At 50.0% G+C, this 27,061-nt stretch overlaps 1 protein-coding gene and 1 long non-coding RNA gene across 7 annotated transcripts in view; one reads left to right on the top strand and one right to left on the bottom strand.

Moving 5' to 3' along the window:
- The window catches only part of Cdk18 (cyclin-dependent kinase 18), a 32,943-nt gene extending 26,789 nt beyond the window's left edge, over window positions 1–6,154 (top strand). For 5 of the 6 annotated variants that reach the window (XM_063272068.1, XM_063272067.1, XM_063272071.1 and 2 more), the window contains exons 6-16: window positions 245–359; window positions 519–613; window positions 831–893; window positions 1,483–1,606; window positions 1,760–1,880; window positions 2,391–2,488; window positions 2,670–2,775; window positions 2,881–2,923; window positions 3,362–3,452; window positions 4,225–4,302; window positions 4,852–6,154. In XM_063272068.1, coding sequence (XP_063128138.1) covers window positions 245–359; window positions 519–613; window positions 831–893; window positions 1,483–1,606; window positions 1,760–1,880; window positions 2,391–2,488; window positions 2,670–2,775; window positions 2,881–2,923; window positions 3,362–3,452; window positions 4,225–4,302; window positions 4,852–4,886 — 969 coding nt within the window. In that variant the 3' untranslated portion in view covers window positions 4,887–6,154. The remainder of the gene's footprint in view (window positions 1–244; window positions 360–518; window positions 614–830; window positions 894–1,482; window positions 1,607–1,759; window positions 1,881–2,390; window positions 2,489–2,669; window positions 2,776–2,880; window positions 2,924–3,361; window positions 3,453–4,224; window positions 4,303–4,851) is intronic. The other variant, NM_001100506.1, reaches the window with a different exon arrangement.
- On the bottom strand, window positions 5,886–7,708 carry LOC134481495 (uncharacterized). The gene is made up of 2 exons (XR_010057003.1): window positions 7,540–7,708; window positions 5,886–7,163 (listed from the first exon to the last, which is right to left on the bottom strand). It is a non-coding gene; the product is annotated as an uncharacterized LOC134481495 (long non-coding RNA).
- Window positions 7,709–27,061: the final 19,353 nt, after the last annotated feature.

Here is a 27,061-nt window from a genome sequence, read left to right as displayed (position 1 = left end):
AGGCTGAGTTACACTAACAGAGAGGTGGCAGGGTGGGAACAGAGCAACAAATGGGCATTCCGTTCCAGCTGGGACCTCGATAGGGATGCTTCAAGAAAAAGCAGGCTTTGGAGCAAACAGATTTGAATAGAGGGAGTAGGGCACCCAGCTTGAATCCCAGCCCAGGCAGAAATGTAAAGGGTGGGGCCGGGAGGAGACCGTAAGCAGGATGATCTGGGGGCTGACCAGGGATCCCCTGTCCCAGGGCACCTATGCCACCGTCTTCAAGGGACGCAGCAAGTTGACAGAGAACCTCGTGGCCCTGAAGGAGATCCGGTTGGAACATGAGGAAGGGGCACCCTGCACTGCTATTCGAGAGGGTACAATATCCGGGTCTACACCCTGGGCCTCTGGGACGAAGGGCTCAGCAGCCTGCACCTGGTGGGAACCTGGGTGGAGGGCCATTACTGGCCCCAGCAAGGGATCGTGGGAGGTATTGATGGGCCTGGGGACCCAAGGTGGTGGTCCTGTCTCCCCAGTGTCTCTGCTGAAGGACCTGAAACATGCCAATATTGTGACCCTGCATGACCTCATTCACACAGATCGGTCCCTCACCCTGGTGTTTGAGTACCTGGTGAGCTGGACTGAGGCTGGTGGCCTCTTCCCCTGTGGGTGGGTGAAGTGGGGTGGAGAAGAGAGGGAGTGAGGGAATGGGAGGGATGGGGCAAGGGAAGGACCCAAGCCTTTGTTTGCTAGTTAAGTTCTCATTGGGGAAGTGGACCAAGGGTCCAGAGCCAGGACTTCGTGCCAGCCAGGCAGAGGACAGGACTGAACCTGTCTGTGTGTTCCAGGACAGTGACCTGAAACAGTACCTAGACCACTGCGGGAACCTCATGAACATGCACAACGTCAAGGTGAGGTCCTGCAGAGAGAGACTTTAGCATGGCAGCCATCTGCCATGAAGCCCAGTTTGGGATGCTCCCCTTGCCAACGTCTGCTGAGGTCACTTTGACCTTCAAATGCAGGGAGGAGGGAAGGGTCAGTCTAGATGCCATTCTGAGCGCCACAGCCAAGAACAGCCTTACTTGTGTCTAGCTATAGATACAGATCCCTCTGTGACTCTGAATACCAAGCATGAGATTACTTGCCACAGTGAAGAGAGGCTTCTGAGAAGCTGGGAGGGTGGACGGCCACTTCCGGTGACTCAGAACCAAGACATCCCCACCTAGGGGTCCCTCCCTCACTCTGCTCTCCCGCTTCACAGCTAGGAACTGCTCCAGCCTCCCCGCACTCACGGCCTCCTCTCCATACCTGAGCTCTGCCCCATATGTGATTCTCTGGTATCTACAGGTCCTGGGTGACCTACAGGGTGGGCAACAGAACCAGGGAGCCTCCCTAGAGACTTGTCCTGGTCCCCGTTCCTGTCCAGCCCGAGACAGAAGCGTAGAGGCTCCCACATGGGACCTGATCCCACACGTTTCTCATTTCTCCTCTCTTCGTCAGATTTTTATGTTCCAGCTGCTCCGGGGTCTGGCCTATTGCCACCGCCGCAAGATCCTACACCGGGACCTGAAGCCCCAGAACCTGCTCATCAATGAGAGGGGGGAACTGAAACTGGCTGACTTTGGTGAGGCTGATGCCAGGGTCAGGGTAAGGGTTGGCAGGTGGGTCTGACTCCTCGGGTGCACAGCCTCCTCAGGTGTAGGGATTCTGGGGGGTGACTGAGTATGTGACCCTTCAGGACCCTTTAGCAGAGGTTTAGTGACAAGTCTCTTCCTAGGCCTGGCCCGGGCCAAATCAGTGCCTACAAAGACCTACTCCAATGAGGTGGTGACCCTCTGGTACAGGCCCCCAGACGTGCTGCTGGGATCCACGGAGTACTCCACCCCCATCGACATGTGGTGAGTGAGATGCAGACAGGAGTCTAAGGAGAAGGCAGAAGTCTTCATCCTTAGGCTTCACTCCTTCCTGCCGTACCACTGTTAGCACGTCAAGTCTCCAATATATCAGGTTCTCCAAGCTTATAGGGCCTCTAACGCTATACTTCTGAGACGCTACCCAGGGGGTGGAGGTGGGAATTACCAGAGGGTAGACGGACGAATCTTCCCCTGGAACGTCTTGGAAGGGACATACTATTTTATTGTTAAAACGTATGATTTGGTGTGAAATGAAAACCAACTCAACTTTAAAGCCAGCACAGGTGTCTGGCCGAGCCCAGGGCTCCTTAGAAACTGAGAGTATTGAATCTCCCTGACTAGCAGAGATAAGGGGACTCCGGCCTCACAAAAGAGGGTCCGTAGTGGGAGTCTGGTTGGTTTTACAAGCCCAGATGTGACCACTGGATCCCTCACACAGCAGCCTTAGGAGGCGTGCCTGTGCTTTCCGCCTCACTGTTGCCCTTGCTTCCGCAGGGGCGTGGGCTGCATCCTCTATGAGATGGCCACCGGCAAGCCCCTCTTCCCAGGCTCCACTGTCAAGGAGGAGTTGCACCTCATCTTCCGTCTCCTGGGTTAGTTTCTTTCGGTACTCTCCACTTTGCCGCCAGGGGGCGCCAGAACCTTGTCCATCCAGGAGCACCGAGGCCGGTGCAGGCTGGGGACCTGCTAGCTTTGGCTACTCTTTGCTGTCTTATGTTGCCCTATTGGCCTCAGCCCTTCACTTATACTTCTTACCCGGCCCCCTGTCTCTAGGGACACCTACAGAAGAGTCGTGGCCAGGTGTGACATCCATCTCCGAGTTTCGAGCCTACAACTTCCCCCGGTACCTACCGCAACCGCTGCTCAGCCACGCTCCCAGGTAGTCCCTTCCCAGGCCCCTTGCTCCCCACTGTGATTTCCCTCCCAGAGGTTCGGGTCCCCAGCTGCCCCTGGCTGTGCCTGTGCCAGCGCCTCCTCCTTGCAGGTTGGATACTGAAGGCATCAACCTCCTGACCAGCCTCCTCCTGGTGAGTTTCCTCCCATCCTACCCAGGCATCGACAACTAAAGAAAGCCAGGCTGGTAGTTCAGACACTACCTGTGACTCTAAAGCACTAGTTCTGTGCTTGGGACCCAAGGCCTGGTTGGGCATTTCCAGGGGACAGAAGGCTTAGTTTTCTCAACTTTGTGACAGATACCAGCACAGGACAAAGGGCTGTTAATGTGCCATCTGCTAATAGAGCTGACACTCAGGGATGGTGGCCATGCCCTTTTGTGAATCCCATGACATAGTCACTCTCCCAGGAAGCTCTGGTGTCTAAACCCTGGTATCCTAAGGCCTGAGACTGCCTGGTTTGGATCAGATGGGAGCTTCTCCCACCTCAGCCATCTAATGTAGCACAGGAGTTCCATTTTCTAGAAGGTTTTCCAGCAGGGCCCAAGAGCCTACCTACCCTGTGCCTTTCAGTATGAATCCAAGAGTCGCATGTCAGCAGAGGCGGCCCTAAGTCACCCCTACTTCCAGTCTCTCGGGGAACGAGTACACCAGCTCGATGACAGTAAGTGTCCAAAGGATCTGGGCCAGCCAGAAGCAGAAGGGGGCAGCCAGTATGGGTGGGAGCTACAACAGAGACTGGGGCCTTGGGTCCAGCTGAGTTGTGTTGTAAAAGGATAAAGAGAGGGGGAATTATGTTCTATGGGGATCTGGGACAAAGGGGGTGCCTCAGTGGGTCCATGCTGAGGTATCCCACGTCCCCGCGAGGGGCCAGCCACACAACGGTATAGTATAGAGTTTATTCAGGGCATGGGGAGGGGAGTTAAGAGGGTTCTAGGGCAGAGAGAATAGAGAAGAGTAGAGGAGAGGACTAGAGTAGAGGCCGGCCATGAGCATGTGGAGAGAAACGGGGAGGGGAATGGGGAGAGAAGGGACAAAGGGGCAAGAGAGAACAAGAACAAGAGAGTGAGGAGGAGGCAAGCAGCCCCTTCTTTTCTTTTTTTTCTTTTTTCCGGAGCTGGGGCCTTGCGCTTCCTAGGCAAGCTCTCTACCACTGAGCTAAATCCCCAACCCCTGCAAGCAGCCCCTTTTATAGTGTCAGGCGTACCTGGCTGTTGCCAGGTAACTGTGGGGGTGGAGCTTAGACAGAATGCTAACATTGTGGGCACATGGTTTCCCCTTCACAGCTCTCATTTGGAGCACAGGGGGTGGATTCCACCTGAGATGGTAGATCCTCCTGGGCGAGGCTTGACCGGAGGCTGCCTCAGCTCTGTGGGGAGGGCAGGTGTGGAAGAGTGGTTCCACCCAGGTCTCCCCCACCCTCTTCTCTTGCCCAGCTGCCTCCATCTTCTCCCTGAAGGAGATCCAGCTCCAAAAGGACCCAGGCTATCGTGGCCTTGCCTTCCAGCACCCAGGTAGGGCCACCTGTCCCCAACCCTCAGAACCTTTGCTAGAAACAGCCAAGTAGGCCACCTTTCCCCCAGAAGAGTCTCTTCTTTGAGAAGAAGATGGGTCCACAGTCTGCCCTTGGGATGGGAAGTCAATACCCCCTCCCCACATAGACTTATGGGAGGTTCCTCCCTCACCCAGTCCTACCCAGACGAAACTGGAACACTGCCTTTCATAGTAGTCTCAGCCAGGGGACGCCCGGCCCCTGGTGTGCTCTCTGTGAAGACCTTGAGCTCCTGGCCAGTGCAGTCTTTGTCCCTAGCACGGTGGTTCCAATGCATTGTCTCATGCAGTCTTTAAGACACCCTGTGGGATTGGCACAACACGTCCTCCACCACAGTGAACCTGAGGCCCCTAGAGGGGAAGTCACGATTCCGAGAAGCTAACAGCAACAGAGACGAGACCTGAACTCAAGTGTACGTCCTGGCTTACTAGATCAGAGCTCTTGAAGGACAGGTGTCCCTTTAATCCCCTTCCCACCCCTCTGTTGTCTCCTGGTCCCCTCCAATCTCCAGGGCGAGGGAAGAGCCGGCGACAGAGCATCTTCTGAGCTACCCACCCGGCTGCACGTTGAGGGACGAGAGGCCACTCGGAACATGAATTCAGGAAGTGTGGGGCCTGTGTGGCCATCAGAGGGCTGAACAATGAATGCCTGTGGCCAGTCTGGAGGACCACTCAGCAGCCCTGTTGGTAGCATTTGCTTCCTTCCCTTGCTTGCCACACAGCTCTGCGGTGGCCTCTGCCTGGACACCAATCCCTTGTCACCCACTGTGGGATGGGGCATGAGCTGCTTCCCTGGGAGGAAGTGAGGGTCAAGGAGGGACCCGGGACCCTTTCCCAGTGGACGTGCAGGAGAAGGTGGGGGCCCTGGCCCTGCTGGCTCATCAGCTTGACAAACCCCCTTCTTATTGCTTGGACCCTTACTTCATCTTCTTCCCCCCATGAGGAGGAGGAATATGGCACCTTACCTGGGACCCTGGAATCGCACCCATGTGTGTGCTGACCCCACCCAAAGGCAGATGTCCCCGAAGCATCAGAAAATGTAGTGCCTCCCCTTGTCTCCACCCCCACCATGCTGTTGTCCCCTCCTTGCCAGAAGCCCTGTGCCCTCTGGCTTGCACCAAGGCTAAAAAGCACAAGCTTGCTTCCCGTGTCCAACTGCATCCGGAAGTGTCCCGTGCTCCTAGATGTACTCCTGCCACCTCAGCCAGCCCCGTGCCCATCCCCCAGTCTGGAAAGGGTTGCCTTAAACTGGCAGGTGGTCGAGTGCGCTGTGTCCTTGGAACTCTGACCTATGTCCCTCTTCCCTAAGCCATTCCCGTGGGTGTTATCATCCCTGAGGGCTGATAAGTCAACCCTGTCTCAGGGTCCTGAGGCTGGCACCCAGATAGGCAAGGTCACCTTGACACTGGTACCAGAGTAACCTTGGCTCTTTAGGGCTGGTGCAGCCTCTCCCCCATGCTCCACCTCCTTCCCAGCCCTGTCCACCTGACCCTGGCACCGACCTCCACAGAGAGGGTGGGGAGGGCGTCGGCACCACAGCCTAAGCTGGAGAGAAGTGAGGTTGCAGCAGGTTTGATCCTGACAGCCTCATCCTACATCCCCAGGGAAGGCACCCTTCCTCTGTACTCCCCTCCTGTTCTAGGGTCTCCCCAACATTTGGCTGAACTTGAAGGGCAAAGGTCAAAGGGAGGTCAAGCTCCATGCCATCCTAACCCCTTGGAGCCTGGGTTCTCCCTAACCCCCTTTCCCACTGACTGTGAATGTCGTGACTCAGAGCAAAGACAGAGAATATATTTAATTCATGTTGTACAAAAAGAAGTGAGCAGTCTCATTCAGAAAAGGCCAGTGATAGGACAATGTCAGAGACAGAGGACTGACAACTCGAGGTGTCTGGGTTTGCTGAGACATACATACAAACGGTTAACGAGAGTCTGGTCTCTGCACATCTCTCTGCCTGCCCTGGGGTGGGGCTGGGAGGACTCTGGTAACTGCCATGCTACCTATGAGGTCATATCAACTCTGGTAAAGGCTACCAAGGGTCATGGGTAAGACAGAAACTGCCTGGACATTGGTGTTCTGTCCTGCCCTTGGTCTAGGGTGTGCCTGTGGTGACCAATGAGGATAGCCCTGAGGGAATCCTGAAGAGGGGTGTGGGCTCCGGACTCCATGGATCACTCTGCCAAAACCACGTGGCTCCTTGGTTTCTTGGGATGGGAAGGGCACAGAGATACAGAGAGTGCTAGGCCAGGTTTAATGGTGTATACCTTTAATCTCAGCACTAAGGGAGCAGAGACCGGTGGGGAGAGACATGCCCCCTCCCCGTCTGCCTGTCTCTGTGTCTGTCTGTCTGTCTGTCTGTCTGTCTGTCTGTCTGTCTGTGTATGTGTCTGTCTATCTTCTATCTGTCTCTCTCTCTCTCTGAGGTAGAGGGAGCAGGGGCCGGGATAACTTGTAAGTTGGTATTGAAGTGGCCATGGCCAGAGCAGTAGTGAGCGCAGAACTAGTCCTAGTTCACCTCCTGCTGCTCTCAGAACACCTCCCTCATATCTGGCTGCACCTCCAGTCACGCAGCTCGAGAATCGAGTATCAAGAATCCAGCCATTTGCCAACGCACAGCTCAAAGCTGTTCTGAGACCATACAGAATGCCAAGCCCTAAGGCATGCCTCCTGGCCTTACCTGTTCTGTGGTGCTCTTGCTTCCTCGACAAAAGCCCTGGGAGTTGGAGTGGGGCAGGGCTTGGTCCTTGGCCTCACACCACTTCCCCACACTAGTCCTCTTCAAAGCGTCAGAGTGTGGAACCTCTTAAGCAACAACTAGTGATTCCTATAAGGGAAAGGAAACACGCAGGCTGGGATCCAGTGAGATGACTCCATGCAACCTGGACACTAAGTGCCTCCCCTTTGCCCTCTGCCCTCTGCCCCCTGCCCCCTGCCCCCTACCCTGTGCCCACCCGTAATGTCTGGATCCATCTCATCAAATCCCCACTACAACCTCTTCCTCATATATAAACACTTGAGACCCCGGGGCTTGAAGGGTCTGGCCTCAGGTCACATAACAAGTTAGAATCTCAAGTCTGTTAAGACCTGGGGACATGGCTCTGTGGCACAGGCCTTGCCTGCTGTGTACAAAGTCCCAGAGTACTGTGAGCCCCCAAGTTCCCTCCTCAGCACCAGTAAAAAACAAATCAACAGCAACAAACCTTCCCAGCATTCCAGAGCCCTGGATTTGTGTGCGGCCCAGCCTTCCTAGTCTTCAGGGAGGAGAGGGTAGAGGAAAGGGAACATGTAAACAGTGAGGCTGGGGAAGCCGGAAACAAGAGAAGGAGAAGCAGAGTTTGCAGCTTCCTGGAGCAGCACTGTGAAGGCCCACGATTATCATACCGCAGGCCTACTGTGTGCAGATGCAGCTGCGTCTTCCAGAACCTTCCTGTGCCACTGTCCCTGTGCTTTGGCTCTGGTTGTGGGGAGACGGGGAGGTGCCTGGGTCAGGGAACTTTCAACCAAGAATGCTGCTGACCTGTGGGGTAGGGAGGGCAGGGGTTTAGACCTGAAGGACAGGCTAACTGCAGGCTTACATGGACCCAGGAGACAGGAAGGCTCTGGAGAGGAGAACTGGATAAAGGAGGCAGGGCTGCGCTCTGAGCTGCCAGGGCTGATGGGCTGCAGGAGCCACTGCTAGTGCCCTAGGGACCAAGCTGAGCTACAGCCCAGCCCTGGGCCTTGGAGCCCTGGTTCCTGGTACACAGAAGTCATTTCCTGATAAGTGTACCACTCTCCTAAACAGAAGCCTTTCTGCTGGAGTCCCTGGTGAGTCATTGTCCCTTCTGGCATGACATTTTCTGTCCTTGATGTTAGGTCAGGAGTGCCCAGGGCCCCATCTGACCTTCCCTCTCCTGTGCCCACTTATAGCTACTGACCAGAAGGCCCTGACTGTTGATTTCTGCAGAGCAGGGCCCACGCTCCCACGGATAGACCTAGGGTTGGGTGGCTCTGCCTGTCCCACTCTTCCAGATACCATAGGCCTCTCCTACAGAATCCATCCCCAGGTCCTGTCAACCTTCTAAGCCAGAAGCTCCTTGGTCCTGATGACTCCTCACAGACTCAGACACCCTTCTTCATGTCTCCAAACCACAGCCCTGAAGTATGGAGCTGGGGGTCAGAGCTGATGCCTGGAAAACCCCTTTCTTCCTCCCTCAAAGCAGTTTGGCTGCTTATGGTCCATTTTTCTTCACCCTTGTTTGGACACTTGCTTCCAATTTAGAACTCCAGAACCTGCTCTGTACAGAGCAAATCATCAGCATAGACATAGGTCACCTGCTGGGCACCAACCAGAACAGGTCAGGTACAAGACACTCCTCCTTGCTTCTGATAGCTCAGACCTGAGGGTCCAGGTGGCCTTTGTCAGGCACCATGTGCCAGGCAGTGTGCTTGCCTCTCTATATGAGTTTTGCCCAGCTGGGCACAGGGGCCAGAAGTTCAATGAAATGAGCTACAGCTACACCCGGGAAGGGCAGGGGTGGTCATGCTGGTGTGGCCAGAGGTCTCTGATAGCGTCAGGGGAAGTAGGAAGGGTAGATAATGGAGGAACTGGGTGGACAGCCAGGGGTAGAATATTCTCGCAGAAGTCTTGAAGAGCATGTGCTTGAAACCGAGCAGGACACACAGAGGCTGGAGCAGAACAACTCCGACAGTGCCAGAAGGCCACTGTCCTCTGCTCCAAGTGGCCCTACCTTCACCCATCTCTCCCTCCCCTTCCCAGGCCTACCACCCCTCACCAATTTAAAAGGGCCCCATTTCCTGCTCTACCTATTATGACAATGGCTGGTGACATTGCTGGTGCTCAGTAGCTGGCTGTAGACGAGTGTATCGACTTTCCTCAGACAGACAGGCCAGGGCACACCGGTACAGTGACGAGATGTGACACCACTTGTCACATCCCTCCATATTAGATGCCTGCTTTGGCCTTCTTCCTCCGCCACTCTGGGGCACTAGGTCCTGAGTGACTGAGTAGCTCTCGGATAACCAGTCTTAGACTCGTTTCCTGTCGCTGTGATAAAATATCCTGACAAAAGTAACTCAGGGGAGACACAGCTTTGACTCACAGCGATGTAGTCCCTCACACAGAAAAACCAAGATGGTGGGAGGTCGGAGTGACTGCTGGTCACCTCACATCCATAAGCAGGGAGCAGAGCTTGATGAATGCCTGCACCCCTCCCAGTTCCTCTTTCTTGTACCACTTTGAGGATGGTTCCCCTCCTCAGTTAACCTATCATCAGTCACTCTCAGGCATGCCAGAGGCTAAGTAGTCCATCACAGGTGTCCCTGGAGGTTTGTCTCCCAGGTTATGCCAGGCTGACAACACTAACGACCGAGATCCTGCCCTTTGTCAAACTGACACTCAAACACATCACTTATGCCATAACCCTTCCGTAATCTCAAGATCATTTTATTTTTTTTAAAGATTTATTTACTTATTATATATGTCACTGTCTTCAGACACACCAGAAGAGGGCATCTGATCCCATTACAGATGGTTGTGAGCCACCATGTGGTTTCTGGGAATTGAACTCAGGACCTCTGGAAGAGCAGTCCATGTTCTTAACCACCGAGCCATCTCTCCAGTCCTCAAGATCATTTTATAATACAACCGCTCCCTCACCACTTAATCCAACTTCAAAAGCCTCCTAGTCTTTAATAACTTTAACATTTTTTTAATGTATGAGTGCTCTATCTGCATGTACACTTACATGCCAGAAGAGGGCATCAGACTTCTTTCTAGATAGTCATGGGCCACCTTGTGGTTGCTGGGAATTGAACTCAGGACCTCTGGAAGAGCAGACAGTGCTCCTAACCGGTGAGTCATCTCACTAGCCCCCAATTTTAACACCTTTAAGAAGTCCAAACTTCATGTTTCAATCAGACCCAAAGCAACCTCTTATATGTGAGTTCCTATGAAATAAAAGTTAAATGCCAGGGACCAGCCTCAGCTTCAAGAGGGGTTCTAAGAAAAGGGGTGGGTGTCTGTGAGCGGCAAAACAAATCATGGGTCCAAGCTGGTTGTCTATGTCCTGCTCAAGGCAGCTTTCCAGATGGCTTTCTCTCTGTTCTGCTTTCTCTCTGGAGATCTCCAGACAGCTCTCCCTCTCTGTTTTCTGCTTCAGACAGTTCTCCAAGCAGTTCTCTCTTGCTATTCTAAAAAATTTTCTGGATAGCTCATCTCTTGCAGATCATAACCCCAGTCCTTTATTTTGCATTTCAATCCAGTCATTTACTCCAGGTCCCCTTTTTGACCCAGCCCTTGGATTTGGAGAAGACGGGAAGCACATTTTTTTTTTAAACATTGCAAAAGAATTTAAAGATCTGCCTGCCTCTGTTAAGCACAGACAATAAACTAGCTGAGTGGGACCCTGCCCTGAAATTACCATTTCTACCATGCCTGGGCCTAGCCTTGCTCTGTCCCAGGCCAACTCTGAACTCAGGAATCTATCTGCCTTTGTAAGCATAAAAACTTAGCTGAGTAGGATCTCCCGTGATCATCATTCCCTAAATCTCTTTTTCTCCTCCCTTAGTACCTTTATAACGAGCTGGTTCATAGTGCAGCTGCCTCTGTTCCTTTAGATTTGTGAAGCCCCCTCATATAATTCATACTGCATCTTTTATTTTTGCATAGTTGAGAAATTACATATTTTAAACACTCATGATTTTAGAGTTCTTTTCCACAACCTAAGGACTGTCCTGAAGGTCCCAGTGTTTACCATTTTGCTGAAACATTACCCACACTCTGTCTGTGATTATCATGGAGTCATTGTTAGCAGGGAAGACATTCCTTAAAGCAGGAATGTAGATTATCTACATTATCATACAAGCAAGCCTTTCATGCCCACAGCAGTCACTGACACTTGTGGAGGTTCATGCCCTACTCCAGGGCTGGAAACCATGTCATTCCACCCCCACCAAGGCTATGCCAGACCCATACTTCTAACACACGATGGCACCGAGTTAACATTCCTATCCCCAAAGAGAAGAACCAGGAATGATCAGAACAAAGAAAGACCCAGACAACAAATTCTCAGTTGCATAGGTCTGTGTCTAGGACTTGAGGTTCCTAATGAAGTCAACTGGGCCGCTAAGGGGCTAGCCCTCCATCCCTCCATATCTGATGCCTGTAGCACAGACTTCTCTCTTGAGTCAGCCCTGCTCTGCATGCAGGTTTCCTCAGTGGACAGCCCACATTTCTGGCATCTCCAGTATTCTGTGATCTCCATAGCAACTTAGGCGTCACCTTCACTATCTCACACAGTTGACGAGCAGGGACTAGGACTCTGCCACATGTCTCCTGGCCCCAGCCGCTCTCTGTAAAAGTGGAGCGAGATTCCATGGCTTCCCTGATCTTGTACCTTCTGTATTCGAGGGGGCACAGTAAAGAAACTGCAGACACGACTACTCCATGATATGGTTAAGGTTTTTACTGTCGATAAAAGAAGGAAAATGTCCAAAGGCATTCTGGAGAGTTCAGAGCAGAGAAAGACAGACTTAACAGAGCCAGCAGACTCAACATGGCCAAGAGATAGAGAAGAGCAGAGAGAGAGAGCAAGAGAGAAAGAGAGAGAGAGAGAGAGAGAGAGAGAGAGAGAGAGAGAGAGAGAGAATATAGTAAGAATAGTCTGACTATAAGGGTGAGTAACTATGAGCTGAGGGAGTGTAGGGCAGGGGCGGAGGTGAGAAGGGTCGGGATGCTAGTCTAAACTTTGAAATATGTTAACTGGTGGGCTGGAGAGATGGCTCAGTGGTTAAGAGCCCCAAATGCTCTTCCAGAGGCCCTGAGTTCAATTCCCAGCAACCACATGGTGGCTCACAACCATCTGTAAAGAGATCTGATGCCCTCTTCTGGTGTATCTGAAGACAGCTACAGTGTACTGATATATAATAAATGAATAAATCTTAAAAAAAAAAAAAAAGAAATATGTTAACTGGTACTTGGGAGACTGAGGAAGCCTGGAGCCAGCATGGGCTTTGAGATGCTGCTAATAGCACCTTGGGGAGCCAGCCATAGGTCCCTTCCACCAGAAGTAGGGGAAATGATTCCTGTGGCAGATGGGAACAGGTCTCACAAGTTCCGGAGGAATTCTGGCTTTTATCTAAATGCCAGAGATGCTACAGTCCAGCTTGAGCTCATCTCTGGATATCCACACTGCCTTTTGGAGTTTGGGGAACTGCCCTCCGGACACCTTCCTTATTCTGCCCATGCAGTACAGAGAAGGGTGTTCTTCAGGGGTGCTGAAGCAGTTATAGCAGCTGTCTCAGTACCAGCCTGAGAACTGTCCTGCCTTGAGTTTCTCTGCCAAACAATCTGGTCCATTTTTAAATTCAATTTCACCCAAGTTCCTGGGAAACAGGTAAATTGAAACCAGATTCTGGGCCAAATATAACACCATCCTCAGCCCAGCTCAGACAGTCTTTGTCTCATGAGCCAGACCTCAACTGCCAGGGTTTTTGTTGCCTTTCTGGTCTTCGAAGCTCCCACAAGAATCACCCATACGCTCTGCTTCCTCTGTGCAAGGTCTTTATTAGTGCGAACTTTCAGATGGTTCCACATTCCCCCCACAAACAATTCCAGAGGCTTGAGAACCACAGGCTGGCCCATCACAGCCTGGTCTCATCTCTCTGGGTCAATTTTCTGTCTTAGTTTCTATTTCTGTGGCAGTGATAAGATACACACAAGTGGGGCTGGAGAGATGGCTCAGTGGTTAAGAGCACTGACTGCTCTTCCAGAGGTCCTGAGTTCAATTCTCAGCAACCACATGGTGGCTCACAACCATCCATAATGGGATCCGATGTCCCCTTCAGGTATGTCTGAAGACAGCAACAGTGTACTTACATACATGGAATAAATAAAATAAATCTTTTAAAAAAAGATACACACAAGTGCACACCCCACACATCTTTCTCACACAATTATTAATAATAACAGCAACAATAGCAATAAATTATTATTATTCTTATTATTATTAGAAGTACCATGACAAAGGAAAATCAATGAAGAAAGGATTTAATTCAGATCACAGTTCAATATACAATTCACAATAGTAGTAGTAGTAATCAATTAATCCTCGTTTAAAGTACCCAGACAAAGGAAAATCAGCAAAGAGAAGATTATATTTCAGCTCACAGATCTGGGACCAGTCTGACAGAGCAGAAGCCTGAAGCAGGTGGTCACATCCCATCCCCAGTCACAAAGCTGGTGAGGGATGTTTATGCTTGGCTTGTTTCCTCTTTTATACAGTCCAGGACCCATGCTCACTCTTAGGCTGGGTCTCCACACCTCAAGTCATCTAATGTGCCTAGAGGCTTGTCCCCCAGGTGACTGTAGAGCGGTGGCTCTCTGCCTTCCCAATGCTGCCACCCTTTAATGCAGTTCCTCATGTTGTGGTGACCCCCAACCATAAAGTTATTTTTGTTGCTACTTTGTAACTCTAATATTGCTAATATTATGAGGCATAACTTTGGTTTCAGACCAGGGTCAAGGAACTGAGGTGCAGATTTTAATATCAAAGCAGACCTGGCCTCCACGTTCTCCCAGCATCCTTCAGTCCCTACCTGGCACACCCTGCTCCTATACCCTGAACTTTCCAGCCCACGGGCTGGGCTACCCTTCTCCCGGAGGCTCTTTCCTATATAAGTCAGACATTTTAGTCTCCTTTTCCTCCTATTCCCAACCTCTGGTCTTTCAAGCCTCTTTTCTCTCCCTCCCCTCGAGGTGGCCCTTTTTCTCCCTCCCCTACCCTCCCTCCCTCTCTCTCCATTGACTTCCCTTCCCTGGCTTCCTTCCTTGGAGCCAGTGAACTCCCCCATCCGAGAGAACAACTTCCCAATAAACCTGCATTTAATCTAATCTAATCTGGTTTGAATTGGTTTATTTCACCAGCAGAGAAATAGCTTATCAATAATGTTAGTATCTGTGTAATGTGACTGTCTTAGTCAACCCCATGAAAGGGTTGTTAGCCCCCCCCCCCAACCCCCCGAAACGGGTCATGACCTACAGGACCTACAGGTGGAGAACTGCTATTCCAGAAGGTGTGGAGATGACAACCATCCCAGCAGCAATATGGCAGCCGGTGCAGTGGCCCAGGTTCCGGTGCCAGCTGCTTGACAGTGCAGGGGCAAAATTCAAAATTCAGAGCAAGTCTGGACAACACAGCCTTTGTCTCTAAAATAAATAAATAAATAGCCCAACCCAGTGTCTTCCCCAAGGAAGGAGTCAATAGCTGTATCCCTCTATTCATCCTGATTCAAATCCCCAAACCTCAAATGTCAAGTATTTCAGCACCCTTGTCCACTTCCTGGTGATGTCTGCAGATGACCTAGTAGACTCGGGCTGCACAGCCAGAGCCAAACAGGAGAACATGTGCCCCTACTCCCTGCTGGACTGGAAATTTAGCATCCAGTGCCCCCTCCTCCCCTAGTGTCTCCCTAGGTCCCTCCCGGTTACCTGCCGGGCTGTCCTTGGTGCCATGCGTAACATAAACGTGACTCTAACTTCGTCCGGCCTGCTCTCCGAGCTCCTGACTCTGACTTAGTCCGGCCTGCTCTCCAAGCTCCTTTAGGATGTGGCTTTTGCCTCTTCTCATGAAGTTTCCGTTCTTAGCGGATGAGGACCTATCCATTAGTCATTCTTTTCCAAGTCCCTGGCCTGGACGTAGATCACGGATAGAGTAATTACTTAGCATGTGTGAAGCCCTGGGCTCTTCCCCGATCCCACAACCTTTCAGATGCAGCAGTCATTTTTGGTAACGCCTGTGTGTTCCCTTGAAGAGGACTTATGGGACACAGAATTGCAAATCTAGGGTGTACACAGATTCAAATCCCCATCCCTATCCCCAGTGCTCCCAGCCGAGTCACCGTGGGCATGTCACATGACCTTGCTGGGCCTTCCTTTCACTCTCTGTGGAATGAACCTAGTGATGGAGCTCTTCATGGTGTTCCCAGGGGGCCCGACACATTCAGGACTCCATGAAGAAGCAGCTTGCCACCGTCTCTATGCACGTTGCTACCCTTCTCCTATACCAGGAACTCCAGCTTACTCCCTTCCCAGGGATCCCAGCCCAGGGCTTAAAATTAGAAATCACGTTTAGTGTTCTTTCGTCCTCCGTCAGTAAGAAGGTATTAAGTAGTGTTTTTGAAAACACCTAGCGAGACTTCAAAGGACAACTAGCTGAGAGGGCTTTTACTTAAATTCTGTTTTATGCGTATGAGTGTTTTGCCTGCATATATGTCAAGTTCATGTGGAAGAGGGCATCAGGTCCCCTGGAACTAGAGCTGCCATGCAGGTACTAGGACTGCAACTTGGATCCTATGGGAAGACAGCCATAGTCTTAACCAATGAGCCATCTTGCCAGCCCTGGGGGGGGGGGGTGGTGTTTGTTTATTTGTCTTGCTTTTATTTTCCCAGCACTTTAAATGTGGCTGAAGTAAACGTAGGAAAGGAATGTATGATAAATAGCATCGGGTCACAGGTTACTCAGTGTAGCCTGGCTACCTTCTGAGGGAGTGAGCACTGGGTCCCTAAGAAGGTTCAAGCAGACTGGGAGACCAGTGAAGAGAGAGAATTCTGTAGGGCACCACTGACTCTAAGAGTCACAGCAGGTTCCTGAGGAAGGCAGCCAGTTCAACTCCTAGTCTGACTCTACCCGCCACGCCCCCTTCAGTCACCTATCACACTACTTGGTGAGGGAATCCACTAGCTAGAGTCCCAGCCAGTCTGGATCTGCCAGCAGCAGGCCTATACCTCTAAATGCTAGAATTACATGGATATCCACCTGTCTCTGCCTCCTGAGTGCTGAGATTAAAGGTGTGGGCTCTCATTTTTATTAAAATGAGTGCATTCATCTTTTTAAGGCACACAGTGAATTAAGCAAGACCCCCAGGAGCATCGACCAGCAGAGTCCTGTTTTCCTCGGTCATATACCTTAGAACTATTTCATCTGCCAGCTTAGGTTTTAATCCTATCCAGTGTCATGGCTGTGAGCAGTGGCCCTGGGGGAAGTGGCAGGGGAGCCAGTATAAGTAGATTTGACTTCTAATCTGACTCACACATCTGTTCAGAGTGCTGTCAAACTGGGGAAGTTAACCGTGCATCCAGCCTTCGCCTCTCCTGCTTGCTGCCACAGCTGCCTCCAGCCCCCAATGCACCCCTCCCTCTCTGGGAGCCCAGAGTTGGCCACGTGGTGAGGGGCATGCCAGGAGGAGGGCAGCCTAGCGACAGATGGATGTTTTCTCCCCTCCACGTTGTTCTGACCCGAGTCTATTGTGTGTGCCAAGAGCAGGCTGTCACCAAGTCTCCTGGCAGGCTCTCAGCAGAGTTGGGGGACCATTTCTGGAAAGGAATGGCCCATTATGAATGCTGAGGCTTTCAAAAGTTCTGCCATTCCTTTGGGTTGGCTGGGCTTCAGGAGTCCAGAAGGACAATAATGGAGACTCTGGAATTCCCAAAGACCAGCTTCAAAGTCAAAGGTTCCCAGGACCTTGACGGACCAAGGATTGGCCCAAGGGGTCTCCCAGGCTGGGCCTGAAGCCCATGAGGGGCTTGGAAATGGGAAACGGAGGAGATCTGGCAGGGAGTTGGGGGGCAGATAGTGCACAGCTGGGGACATCAGGAGAGCCGGAATTGCATTGTGTTTTGTTCACAGATCCTGACCCCTAACCTGAGGATGGGAAAGGTCTGGTCACCTTCAAAAACTCCACTGAGCCCATCCCAGAGGAAATGGAAATTCAGGATTGTTTTGAAGCAGCTCAGTGCTTGCCAGTGGGTGAGTAACGCACACTGCTGTTAACCGGTTCATGGCTGTCCCCACCCTGCCCTCCCACCCCCAGAGAAAGGTTTGAACCCAAGACTGCGACACTGCAAAGTTATTCCAAGTTCCAGTACATAAGACACAGTTTGATGTTGGCATAGTGTGCAAGGCTTCTGGGCTCTGTTCCCCAGCCCTGGGTCAGGGCAGAGATCACTGTGACGCACTGTGACAATCCATAAGGATGATTCTGAAGTGATTGCATCCCAAGGTAAGAAACTGCTTGGGGCATCTTTTTTTTTCAGATCATAGCCAGAAAGCACAGCCTGGTCAGAGAACAGGCAGATTGCTGTTAGCTCTCAGGACCTTTGCTCAGAGAGGGTGACCCAGGAGAAGCATTTGGTTCTCTGTGCCAGTTCGACCCCAATTTGACACAAACCTAGACATATCTAGGAACAGGAAATCTCAATTGAAGAACTGCCCCCAACACACATCAGATTGGCCCGCAGGCAAGCTTGCTGGGCATTTATTTTGATTGATGTGGAAGGGTCCAGCCCACTGGGCCATGTCTGGGCAAGTTGTCCTGGAGTGTATAAGAAAGCAAACTGAGCAAGACAATACATTTTCTTGTGGTTTCTGCTTTGGTTCCTGCCCTGACTTCCCTCAGTGCCGGGGTGTGACTTAAGTTGTAAGCTGAAATAAACCCTTTCCTTCCCAAGTTGCTTTTGGTCACCGTGTTTCATCACAGCAGTTCAAGCCTTAAGGCATCCTCAGTGCGCAAGGAGAACTGGTCATTTCAGCCCCCGCCCCCAAGAAAGATGCCTGCACAGCAAAATCAAGACTGAAGGGACCTTCACTCATAGGGTCCCACCGTGAGGGAGAACTTGGAGACCAGAGCCTCTGCAAAGCCTGGGAACAGATGTTTCAGAACCAAGTGTGCAAAACATTCCTGCCTCACATCGTCTGAGGGTATGCTACGGATTTACAGCCCTGGGGCTCACCTTGGGTTCCCAGCGACAGAATCACGGGGAGGGGGGCTATAACTCTTTTGTTAAAGATGTCTCCCCTGGCAATTCCAAAATAAATGGAAGCTCGAGAAGAAGAAGAACCAGGAATGGAATAGCTTTGGGGTGTTGATGAGGATTAAGCATCTCCACAGACCCCAGACTTCACAGTTCCAGGGAACTCTGCAACTATGGAGTTATCGAAAGCCAACATGGGAATTCTATGTCTGAGCCCTGCTTGGACACTCTGCAATCTTGGGTGACTGAGCCTTGCTGGGCCCCAGTCCTTCACACCTTTAATGGGATAAGCTTGCCCCACCATAAGCACCCCTGTGGAATTCTGCAAAGTGGGCAGGCAGCAGTCTCCGAATGAACTAGAAGAGTTTTCTCATATGTTTTGAGAAATACCACCAGAGGGCTCCCGGAAGGCTCAGTATGGGGAGTTGAGAGCTGGGTGTTGCGTGAATGGTCAGGTCTCAGAATCATGACCTGAGGTACAGATAGGATGACGTTGAGCAGAGACAAGGTTCAGAGTGTTAGGTTGTTTTTCGAGACCCTGAAGTACACAGCCTAACCCTAGAAGGACAACTTCATGGGTTAAGAGCATAGAGTTCATATACTTACTGGTCAACTTACTAACTGAGCCACCCTGGGCCTCAGCACCTTATGTGTAAAACATGGTAAACGTTCTCACTTCCCAACAGAGAAAAGGCTTGGCACGCATTAAGGAATCGGTAAATGTTAGTCACGATTGCCTATTGATGGAAAGATGTTGAGTGTAGGGGGATCTAAAATAGTCTAGAGTCTCTGCTTGTGTCCTTGGCACACACAAGGTTAGTCCTTGCTGCCCTGGTTGCAAGTAACGGACATGAAGAAAGCCAGGGATCAGAGTTCGCAGGCTGGGGCTCTCTCCTCTTGCTAAACCTCTCTGTGAAGAGGGACCAGGAGGCAGTGCTGGCTGCATTAGACAGCGTTTCCACCATTGTCTCTTAAGCCAGGCTTCTGCCTCCTTAGGCTCAGGGCATGGAAGGTGGGGCATAGAAGAAGACAGACATACAGATTGTGGATCCCTGGATCTTTGCACCTGAGGACCGAGGGAAGGAACGGAATCCTCTGCCTGCTCTGTCCTGTATCAATCCAAGTGGCAGCAACAGTCACCCTCCTCCACAGAGGTGCTTCACCTGGGTGGGACTCAGGCCTCCTCTCTTCTGCTCTGTAGGGGCTGGGAAGGTTCCTGGGAGGGATACAGAAGTCTCTGGGGCAAACGTTATGACTTAGTCTTAAATGGCGGGCCAGCCATTTTTGGAGAGCCTCTCCCCCTCATCTTTGGCCATGGGAAGAAGAGTGGCATCTACTGTGGAACATGAATGGACCTGACATCCATCCCTGGAAGAAAGCGGGTGGGAAGAAGGGATGGGTAGAAGGAGGAGAGAAGGCAGGAGAGGGGAAGGGAGAAGAAAGAAGGGGAAGGGAGGGAGTCAGGCAGCAAGACATCACAGTGGGTGCCTGAAATTCTAGCACTTTGGGAAGTGGAACATGAGAATCAGGAGTTTAAGGCCAGCCTAGGCTACTAGAAACCCTGGAGAGAAGGAAGAGGAGAGGAAGGGAAGAGGAAAAGGCAGTCTTTTTAATGTCAGTCTTTATAGGAAGGATTGGGGTAACCCAGGGGTAGACGACTTCCCACACAAAATGCTTCCCGCACAAAAAGGTCTTAGATTCACCACCCCCTTCCACCACCAAAACGAAAATGTCATCGGGTAGAGAGCCCCAACCACATATGGCAGAACACCAAGGCTGCACCCTAGACAACGACAGAAAGGAGACACGGAAGTGTCAGAGGATTTCCGGCCAGCTTCACCACTCTTACCTCGCCCAGTCTGCTGGTCTGTCAGAAGGTAGTGGCAGCAGTAGGGTCTGGAGCCACGCCCGCTGTGGGAATGCTTATCCGTGTTCTGAGCCAGGGCCGGGCCCGCACCGGGCAGCACAGTGAGTCACACTACCAGATCCACACAGCGGAGGAATCCAGGCCAGCAGGAAACAGGTGGCTACCCTGACACAAAGGAGATACTGACTTGGTTGGATGGTGGTAACATTGGAGTCAGACCCTAGGGCTGAGCGCATTTCTGCAGAACCAGGGAGAAGCACCAAAGTCTCTGCCCAGAAATTGCAAGACTTCCCTTGTGGAGATAAAAGGGAAGGCTGGGAAGCAAGCAGGGGTTTCTACTCAACATGGTCAAGGCCCTGTGTAGCAGTGCAGGCTGAGGGGCATGGTCATTACCTGACTGTTAGAAGCAACATAGGTACGTTTAAAAAAAAAAGGAGCAAACGCAAGCCTGGGTTGCAGCTCAGTTGGTAGAGTTACTGGATAGGGAGAGCGAAGCCTGGTATCACAAGAGCTGGCATGATGGCACAGCCCACGGTCACAGCACTTAAGGGGTAGAATGAAGACGATCAGGAGCTCAAGGTCACCCTTCACAAAAGAAATTCAAGAAACACCCAGGATGCATGAGCCCTTGTCTAAGAAACGGGGTGGGGGAGGGAGAAAGAAGAAAACAAAATTCACGATTACTCGTGTGCTAAATCCCCATAATTAATCACTGTCAATAAATACTTTGATGCTTTGCTTTCAGACCCTCTTCTAAGCATGACACTAAAAAGAATGCACACAAGCCAGGTGGCACACACCCTTAACCCCAGCCCTCAGGAGGCAGAGGCAGGGGTATCTCCATGAGTTCCAGGCTAGCCAGGACTACATAGTTAGGGCCTGTCCCAAAACACAGACACACAGACACACAGACACACAGACACACACACACACACACACACACACACACACACACACGCACGCAGGCACTCGTGACACTGTGGAGTGCTCACACCTTTCGCTTTCCAAGGTACTCTCAGGGATCATTTTTGAAGATGAAGTAAAAAGACTGTAAGGGTCAGAAGTATCAGGCATCTGATTCAAAACATTTGCTGGACATGGCAGAGCCATTGCGTAAGATCAAACCAGGCAAAACCTCAGCACGAACAAGGGACTCATAACATTCTACCCCTGGCTGAGAAGATATATGACTTCTGAGAGGAGAAAGTTACGTTTTTTTCAGTGGTATGACCCTCAAAAGCTTCCATACTTTTGTAGATGGTCCTACACCTGTATACATAAAAAAAGCACTTAGTGAACCCAGTGTGGTAAAAAGAGAGAGAGAGTGTGTGTGTGTGAGCTGGGGAGATGGCTCAGAGGTTAAGAGCACTAACTGCTCTTCCAGAGGTCCTGAGTTCAATTCTAGCAACCACATGGTGGCTCACAACCATCTGCAATGGGATCTGATGCCCTCTTCTGGTGTGTCTGAAGAGAGAGCAACAGTGTACTCATATACATAAAATAAATCTTAAAAAAAAAAAAGCACATGAGATTGGCAGGAAAAGATAGTAAGGGAGAAGGGAATGAATGGGAGAGCAATACAGGTAGATTTGGTCAACACGCATTATATGTATGTATGAAATTTCCAGTTAAGAAGGAATACCGGGGGGGGGGGGGGGGCTGGGGATTTAGCTCAGTGGTAGAGTGCTTGCCTAGGAAGCGCAAGGCCCTGGGTTCGGTCCCAGCCCCAAAAAAAGAAAAAAAAAAGAAAAAAAGAAAAAAAAGAAGGAATACAGGGACTGGAGAAATGGCTCGGTTGTTAGGAGCGCTCGATGCTCTTCCTGAAGGAAACAAGTGTAGTTCTCAGTACTTTCCATCAGGTAGTTCTCAGCCACCTGCGATTCCAGGTCCAGGAGACCTGACACTGGGCACTGCAGGCTCATGGCACACATACACATACTAAATAAATAAAAATGTGACAATATGGACTGGAGAGATGGCTCAGCGGTTAAGAGCACTGACTGCTCTTCCAGAGGTCCTGAGTTCAATTCCCAGCAACCACATGGTGGCTCACAACCATCTGTAGTGGGATCTTGGCGCCCTCTTCTGGCATACAGGCATATATGCAGTACAGAACACTGTACATGATAAATAAATAAAACATTTAAAGATTTATTTACTTTATTTATATGAGTACACTGTAGCTATGTTTAGATGCACCAGAAGAGGACATCAGATCTCATTACAGATGGTTGTGAGCCACCATGTGGTTGCTGGGAATTGAACTCAGGACCTCTGGAAGAGCAGTCAGTGCTCTTGACCGCTAAGCCATCTCTCCAACCTTAAATAAAACATTTACAAAAAAACCTAAGATGAGCAACAGAACCCAGTGTTGACCTCTGACCTCTGTATGCATCCTCACACAAGGTATCCAAACGCAGGCGCACGCGCACGCGCGCACATACACACACACGGAGACACACACACGGAGACACAACACATACATGCACAGTTAATGGATGTAGTAATAATAGTGGTCTGGTGCTCCAGTGACTCCAGGGACTGAAGAGACTGAAACAGGGTTTCCCAAGTCCCACTTCATTCTATAACTCAGTGGTACTTAGCAGGTCACAGGCTTTGGGTTTATTCCTAATACCACATGCAAAATTATAGATACACTGTAGCACAGAAGCCTAGGGAGTCCTGTATGAATCCTATGAGTCCTTTATGAGCCTGTATGAGTCCTATAATCCCAGCATTAGGGGCTGGGAGCAAAGACAGGTAGATTCTGCGAGCTCAATGGTACCAGCCTACTGGAAAAGGCTTCTAGGTTGTTGTAAGAGACCCTGTCCAAATGGGGCCTTTTCATGTATGTCACCGATTGTACAGCTATGTACCTCTGCAGATACCACAAATACTCACCCACACATATGTAACACATACATGGAATTGGAACAATAAGTCCTATATAGGCAGTATGAATTTTTGTTTGCTGTGTTTTGCAGTGCTGGTGATGAACCCAGGACCTCCCACATGAGTGTTCTATTACTGAGCTGAAACCCCTAATCCTATAGGCATATTAGTGTAACAAAATCCATATTTTATATTCAAGATTATTCTCTACCAGGTAAGCATCCCTAAACTGAAGATTCAAAATACTCCACTGTTTGGAACTTTGGGAACATTGATATGGCATCACAAATGCTGTGTCCACACATGCCCTCACATGTGGGGTCACAGCTAAAATGCAAGCGCAATAGAAATGTGTAAAATTGGGGCTGGAGGGAGGGCTCAGCGGTTAAGAGCACTGACTGATTTTCCAGAGGACCCGAGTTCAAATCCTAGTAACCACGTGGTGGCTCACAACCATTTGTAATGGGATCTGATGCCCTCTTCTGGTGTGTCTGAAGACAGCTACAGGATACACACACACACACAAACACACACACACATATACACACACACATATGTGTATGTATATACATATATGTATATGTATGTGTGTAATATATATATATATATATATATATATATGAAATCTTTTTTAAAATGTGTAAAATTACCCGCAGGCTAGGAATTCAGCTCAGTGGTAGAGTGTGTGCTCATTGTTCAATGCTCTGGGTTCATGTTCATTAATAATAATAACAATAATTAATAATAGGAGGAGAATAAAGAGCAGCAGCCACCACTGCCTTCAGGCAATGTGTGTAAAGTCTACATTAAACAGAAGCAAGGCAGAGACCCGCCTGCTACCACATGTTACGGATGGACCACAGACACACAGAAGCCCACCTTCAGCCCCACCACACAGGTGACCCAGAGACCCTCCAGCCACGTGGTCGGCCCGCAGTGGGAACCACTGCAATGAGCAAGTATGCGGTGGACAGGTGGGAGCGAAGGAGAAGCGGAGCAGTTTGAACACTATAAAGAGAGTTGGAACTGCAGACACAGGGTGGAGTCTGTTATGAGCAGCCAGCATCATCACCTGAGGCCATGGTGAAGTCCCAGCTGGTGCCGCCACTGATGGCCATGCCTGGGTTCTTCGCCGGGCAGCAGCGGGTGTTGGTGTTGATGTCTGTGGCTCACATTATCACTAGAGACCATGGGGACACCCTTAGTCTGGGCAACCACCTGAGACCAGGTAGATGTCCAAGTGCTGGGCAGAACTGACTCTGCGTCACACTGCTCGAGGTCCTCTGGTGAGCTGGCCCCAACGCTCACCATCTGCAGCACTCGGGAGAGCTGGCCCCGTACCTTGCCTGGGTAGCACAGCAGAACTGGCCCTGGTGTTGAGGGCGTAGGTGAGCTACTCCAAACATGGGCTACAGCATGGGATTGCTGGCCCTGCCACTCCTCTGCTGCGACACAGGGTAACAACAGGATAACCAGGAGGATGTCCAGTGAGGATCCAATATTGATGGTATGGCAGAGGCCTCAAGCCAAACCAGTGACTCATGGCAGTGAACGTTTGCAGGTAAAGATGTATGTATACTGTGTGATACACTGTGACATGCTACAGCTTCCACTACAGCTTTCTACATTTTGTTTTGTTTGCTTGTTTGCTTTTTATTTTCTTTTGGGTGGGGAGGTTGCTAAGGCAGAGGTCAGCTACAAGGGCACAGGGAGATGAATGGGACTGGGGTACATGGTATGAAACTCACAAAGAATCAACACAAAATTGAAAAAACCATAAGCTGTGATCTCATCCGTAGACATCTAATATATATATTATATATATTATACTATATATACATATATTATACTATATATATATCTTAAATTTGAAATCCTTCTGGTTCCAAGCCTTACCTTTAAGGCATATTCAACCTGTATTAACAAAGTTTCTGAATTCAGAGTGTATGTAGATTAACACAAAAATTATTTAAACATAGTATATTTAGCAGAATATTATGCTTTTAAAATAGTGACCTAGGATGGGCTGGAGAGATGGCTCAGCACTCACTCCTTGAAGTGGAAAATTTTGGTTGTATCACATGGTGTTTTGCTGAAGCAGACCCATGAGTCCCCTGATGCTTGGAGAGAGTAAAAGACCCAACAGACAGTGAGTGACATGGTGCTTACATAGATAGCTAGCTGTGCAATGCTTTGTTGGTCTCGGGTCTTTGTTGATTTTTACTTCATAGAGAGAGCCATGGCAGAGAACTTTTTTTGGTGTCCCAGCTGGTTCTGGTCATTTCTGCTGACTCATGCCGATAAGGTGGAGGCCTGGCTGTTTCTGCTGGATCGTGCAGCTGCTGCTGATATATGTTTGGTGACATTTTAAACAGGACTGTTGGTATCTTGATACTACTGAACTGGACTGCTGGTATCCCAAAGAAATACTTCTAAAAAGGTCTACATCCCCATTTCCTACTACACATCTTTTCCCTACTACCTTTGGATGGTGAACTAGAAGGAGTAGGTGGTTGAATCGTTTGAAAACCCTTCTAAAAGTAGGTTTTGAAAAATCTAAGCCTACAAATCTTCCAGAGAACCCCAAATTCAGTTCCTAGCAACATATGGGGTGGCTCACAAGTCTTTGTAACTCCAGTTCCAGGGGGATCTGATGACCTCTTCAGGCCTCCTAGGCACTACATGCATGCATGTGGTACACAGACACACCTGCAGGCAAAACACGCATAGACACATTAAAAAAAAATCAATAAGTTGGTCTCAGTATTCTCATTTTAAAAGGCCAGAAAAATGCCTTCAGAATACTACAAGAGCAGTTGTTTTAAACCAGAGGTATTCAAATGTCCACATTACCATACAGGTTGGGCCTGGTGACACCCACTTATAATCAGCATTCTGGAGGCTGAGCCAGGAGGGTGGAGACTTCGAGGCCAGCCAGGCAGCTCCAGTGACTTTCAGCCTGTGGGTTGCAACCCCTTTGGGGGCTGAATGACATTTTCACAGGAGTTGCATATCAGACACACTGCATATCAGATATTTATTTATTATGATTCTTAACAGTAGCATAATTACAGTTATGAAATAGCAACAAAAAAATTTTATAGTTGGGGGTCACCACAACATAAGAATTAAAGGGTCATGGCATTAGGAAGGTTGAAAACCACTGAGCCAGGGCCATGTGGTGGGATTGTCAAAAATGAAAGTTAAATTTAAAAATTGCCATTTAGGGGGGTTGGAGAGATGGCTCAGTGGTTAAGAGCATTGGCTGCTCTTCCAGAGGTCCTGAGTTCAATTCCCAGCAACCACATGGTGGCTCACGACCATCTGTAATGAGATCTGATGCCCTCTTCTGGTGTGTCTGAAGACAGCAACAGTATATTCATATACATTAAATAAATAATTTTTAAAAATTGCTATTTAGGTGTGAGGGTAGAGCAACATCACTCTGAGACAAAATGGACTCGGAAAATCTGAAGATGGCTCGGCCTGAAGATGGTATGGTAACACGAGATCACGGAAAAGATGAACAGAGAAAGCAAGAGAAGGAAAGGAAGGATGGGAAGCTGGGCCTGAGCCCAGCTCAGAGTGAGGATGTCTCAGCCCAAGTACAGGGCAGGAAAGCATTCGGCTCTGAGTGATGGGTCAGGAGAGAGGAGCCCAGCTCAGCCCTCAAGCTTGAGTAGCTTGTCTGTGTGGGTGGGACATCTTGGAAGTACTTAGGGCTTCGTTCATGAAGGGATTAATCCAATCACTGAATTAATGGATTAAGGGATTGTCTTAGTCACTCTTCTATTGCTGTGAAGAGACACAACGACCAAGGCAACTTTTATGAAAGAAAGCATTTAGGGGTTGGGGATTTAGCTCAGTGGTAGAGCGCTTGCCTAGCAAACGCAAGGCCCTGGGTTCGGTCCCCAGCTCCGAAAAAAAAAAGAAAAAAAAAATGAAAGAAAGCATTTAATTGGAGGATTGCTTACCATTTCAGAGGTTTGGCCCCGATTCGTCATGGCAGGGAGCAAAGCAGCATGCAGGCAGGTGCCGGAGCAGCATAGGCAGAGAGCAAGTCTGGGCTTTGGAAACCTCAAAGCCCACCCCCTAGTGACACACTTCCCCCAACAAGGCCACACCTCCTAATCCTTCTAATCCAATCAAACAG

This window comes from Rattus norvegicus, chromosome 13, assembly GCF_036323735.1.
Source record: "Rattus norvegicus strain BN/NHsdMcwi chromosome 13, GRCr8, whole genome shotgun sequence".
Taxonomy (NCBI): Eukaryota; Metazoa; Chordata; class Mammalia; order Rodentia; family Muridae; genus Rattus; species Rattus norvegicus.
This window is presented reverse-complemented; position numbering and strand designations above follow the sequence as displayed.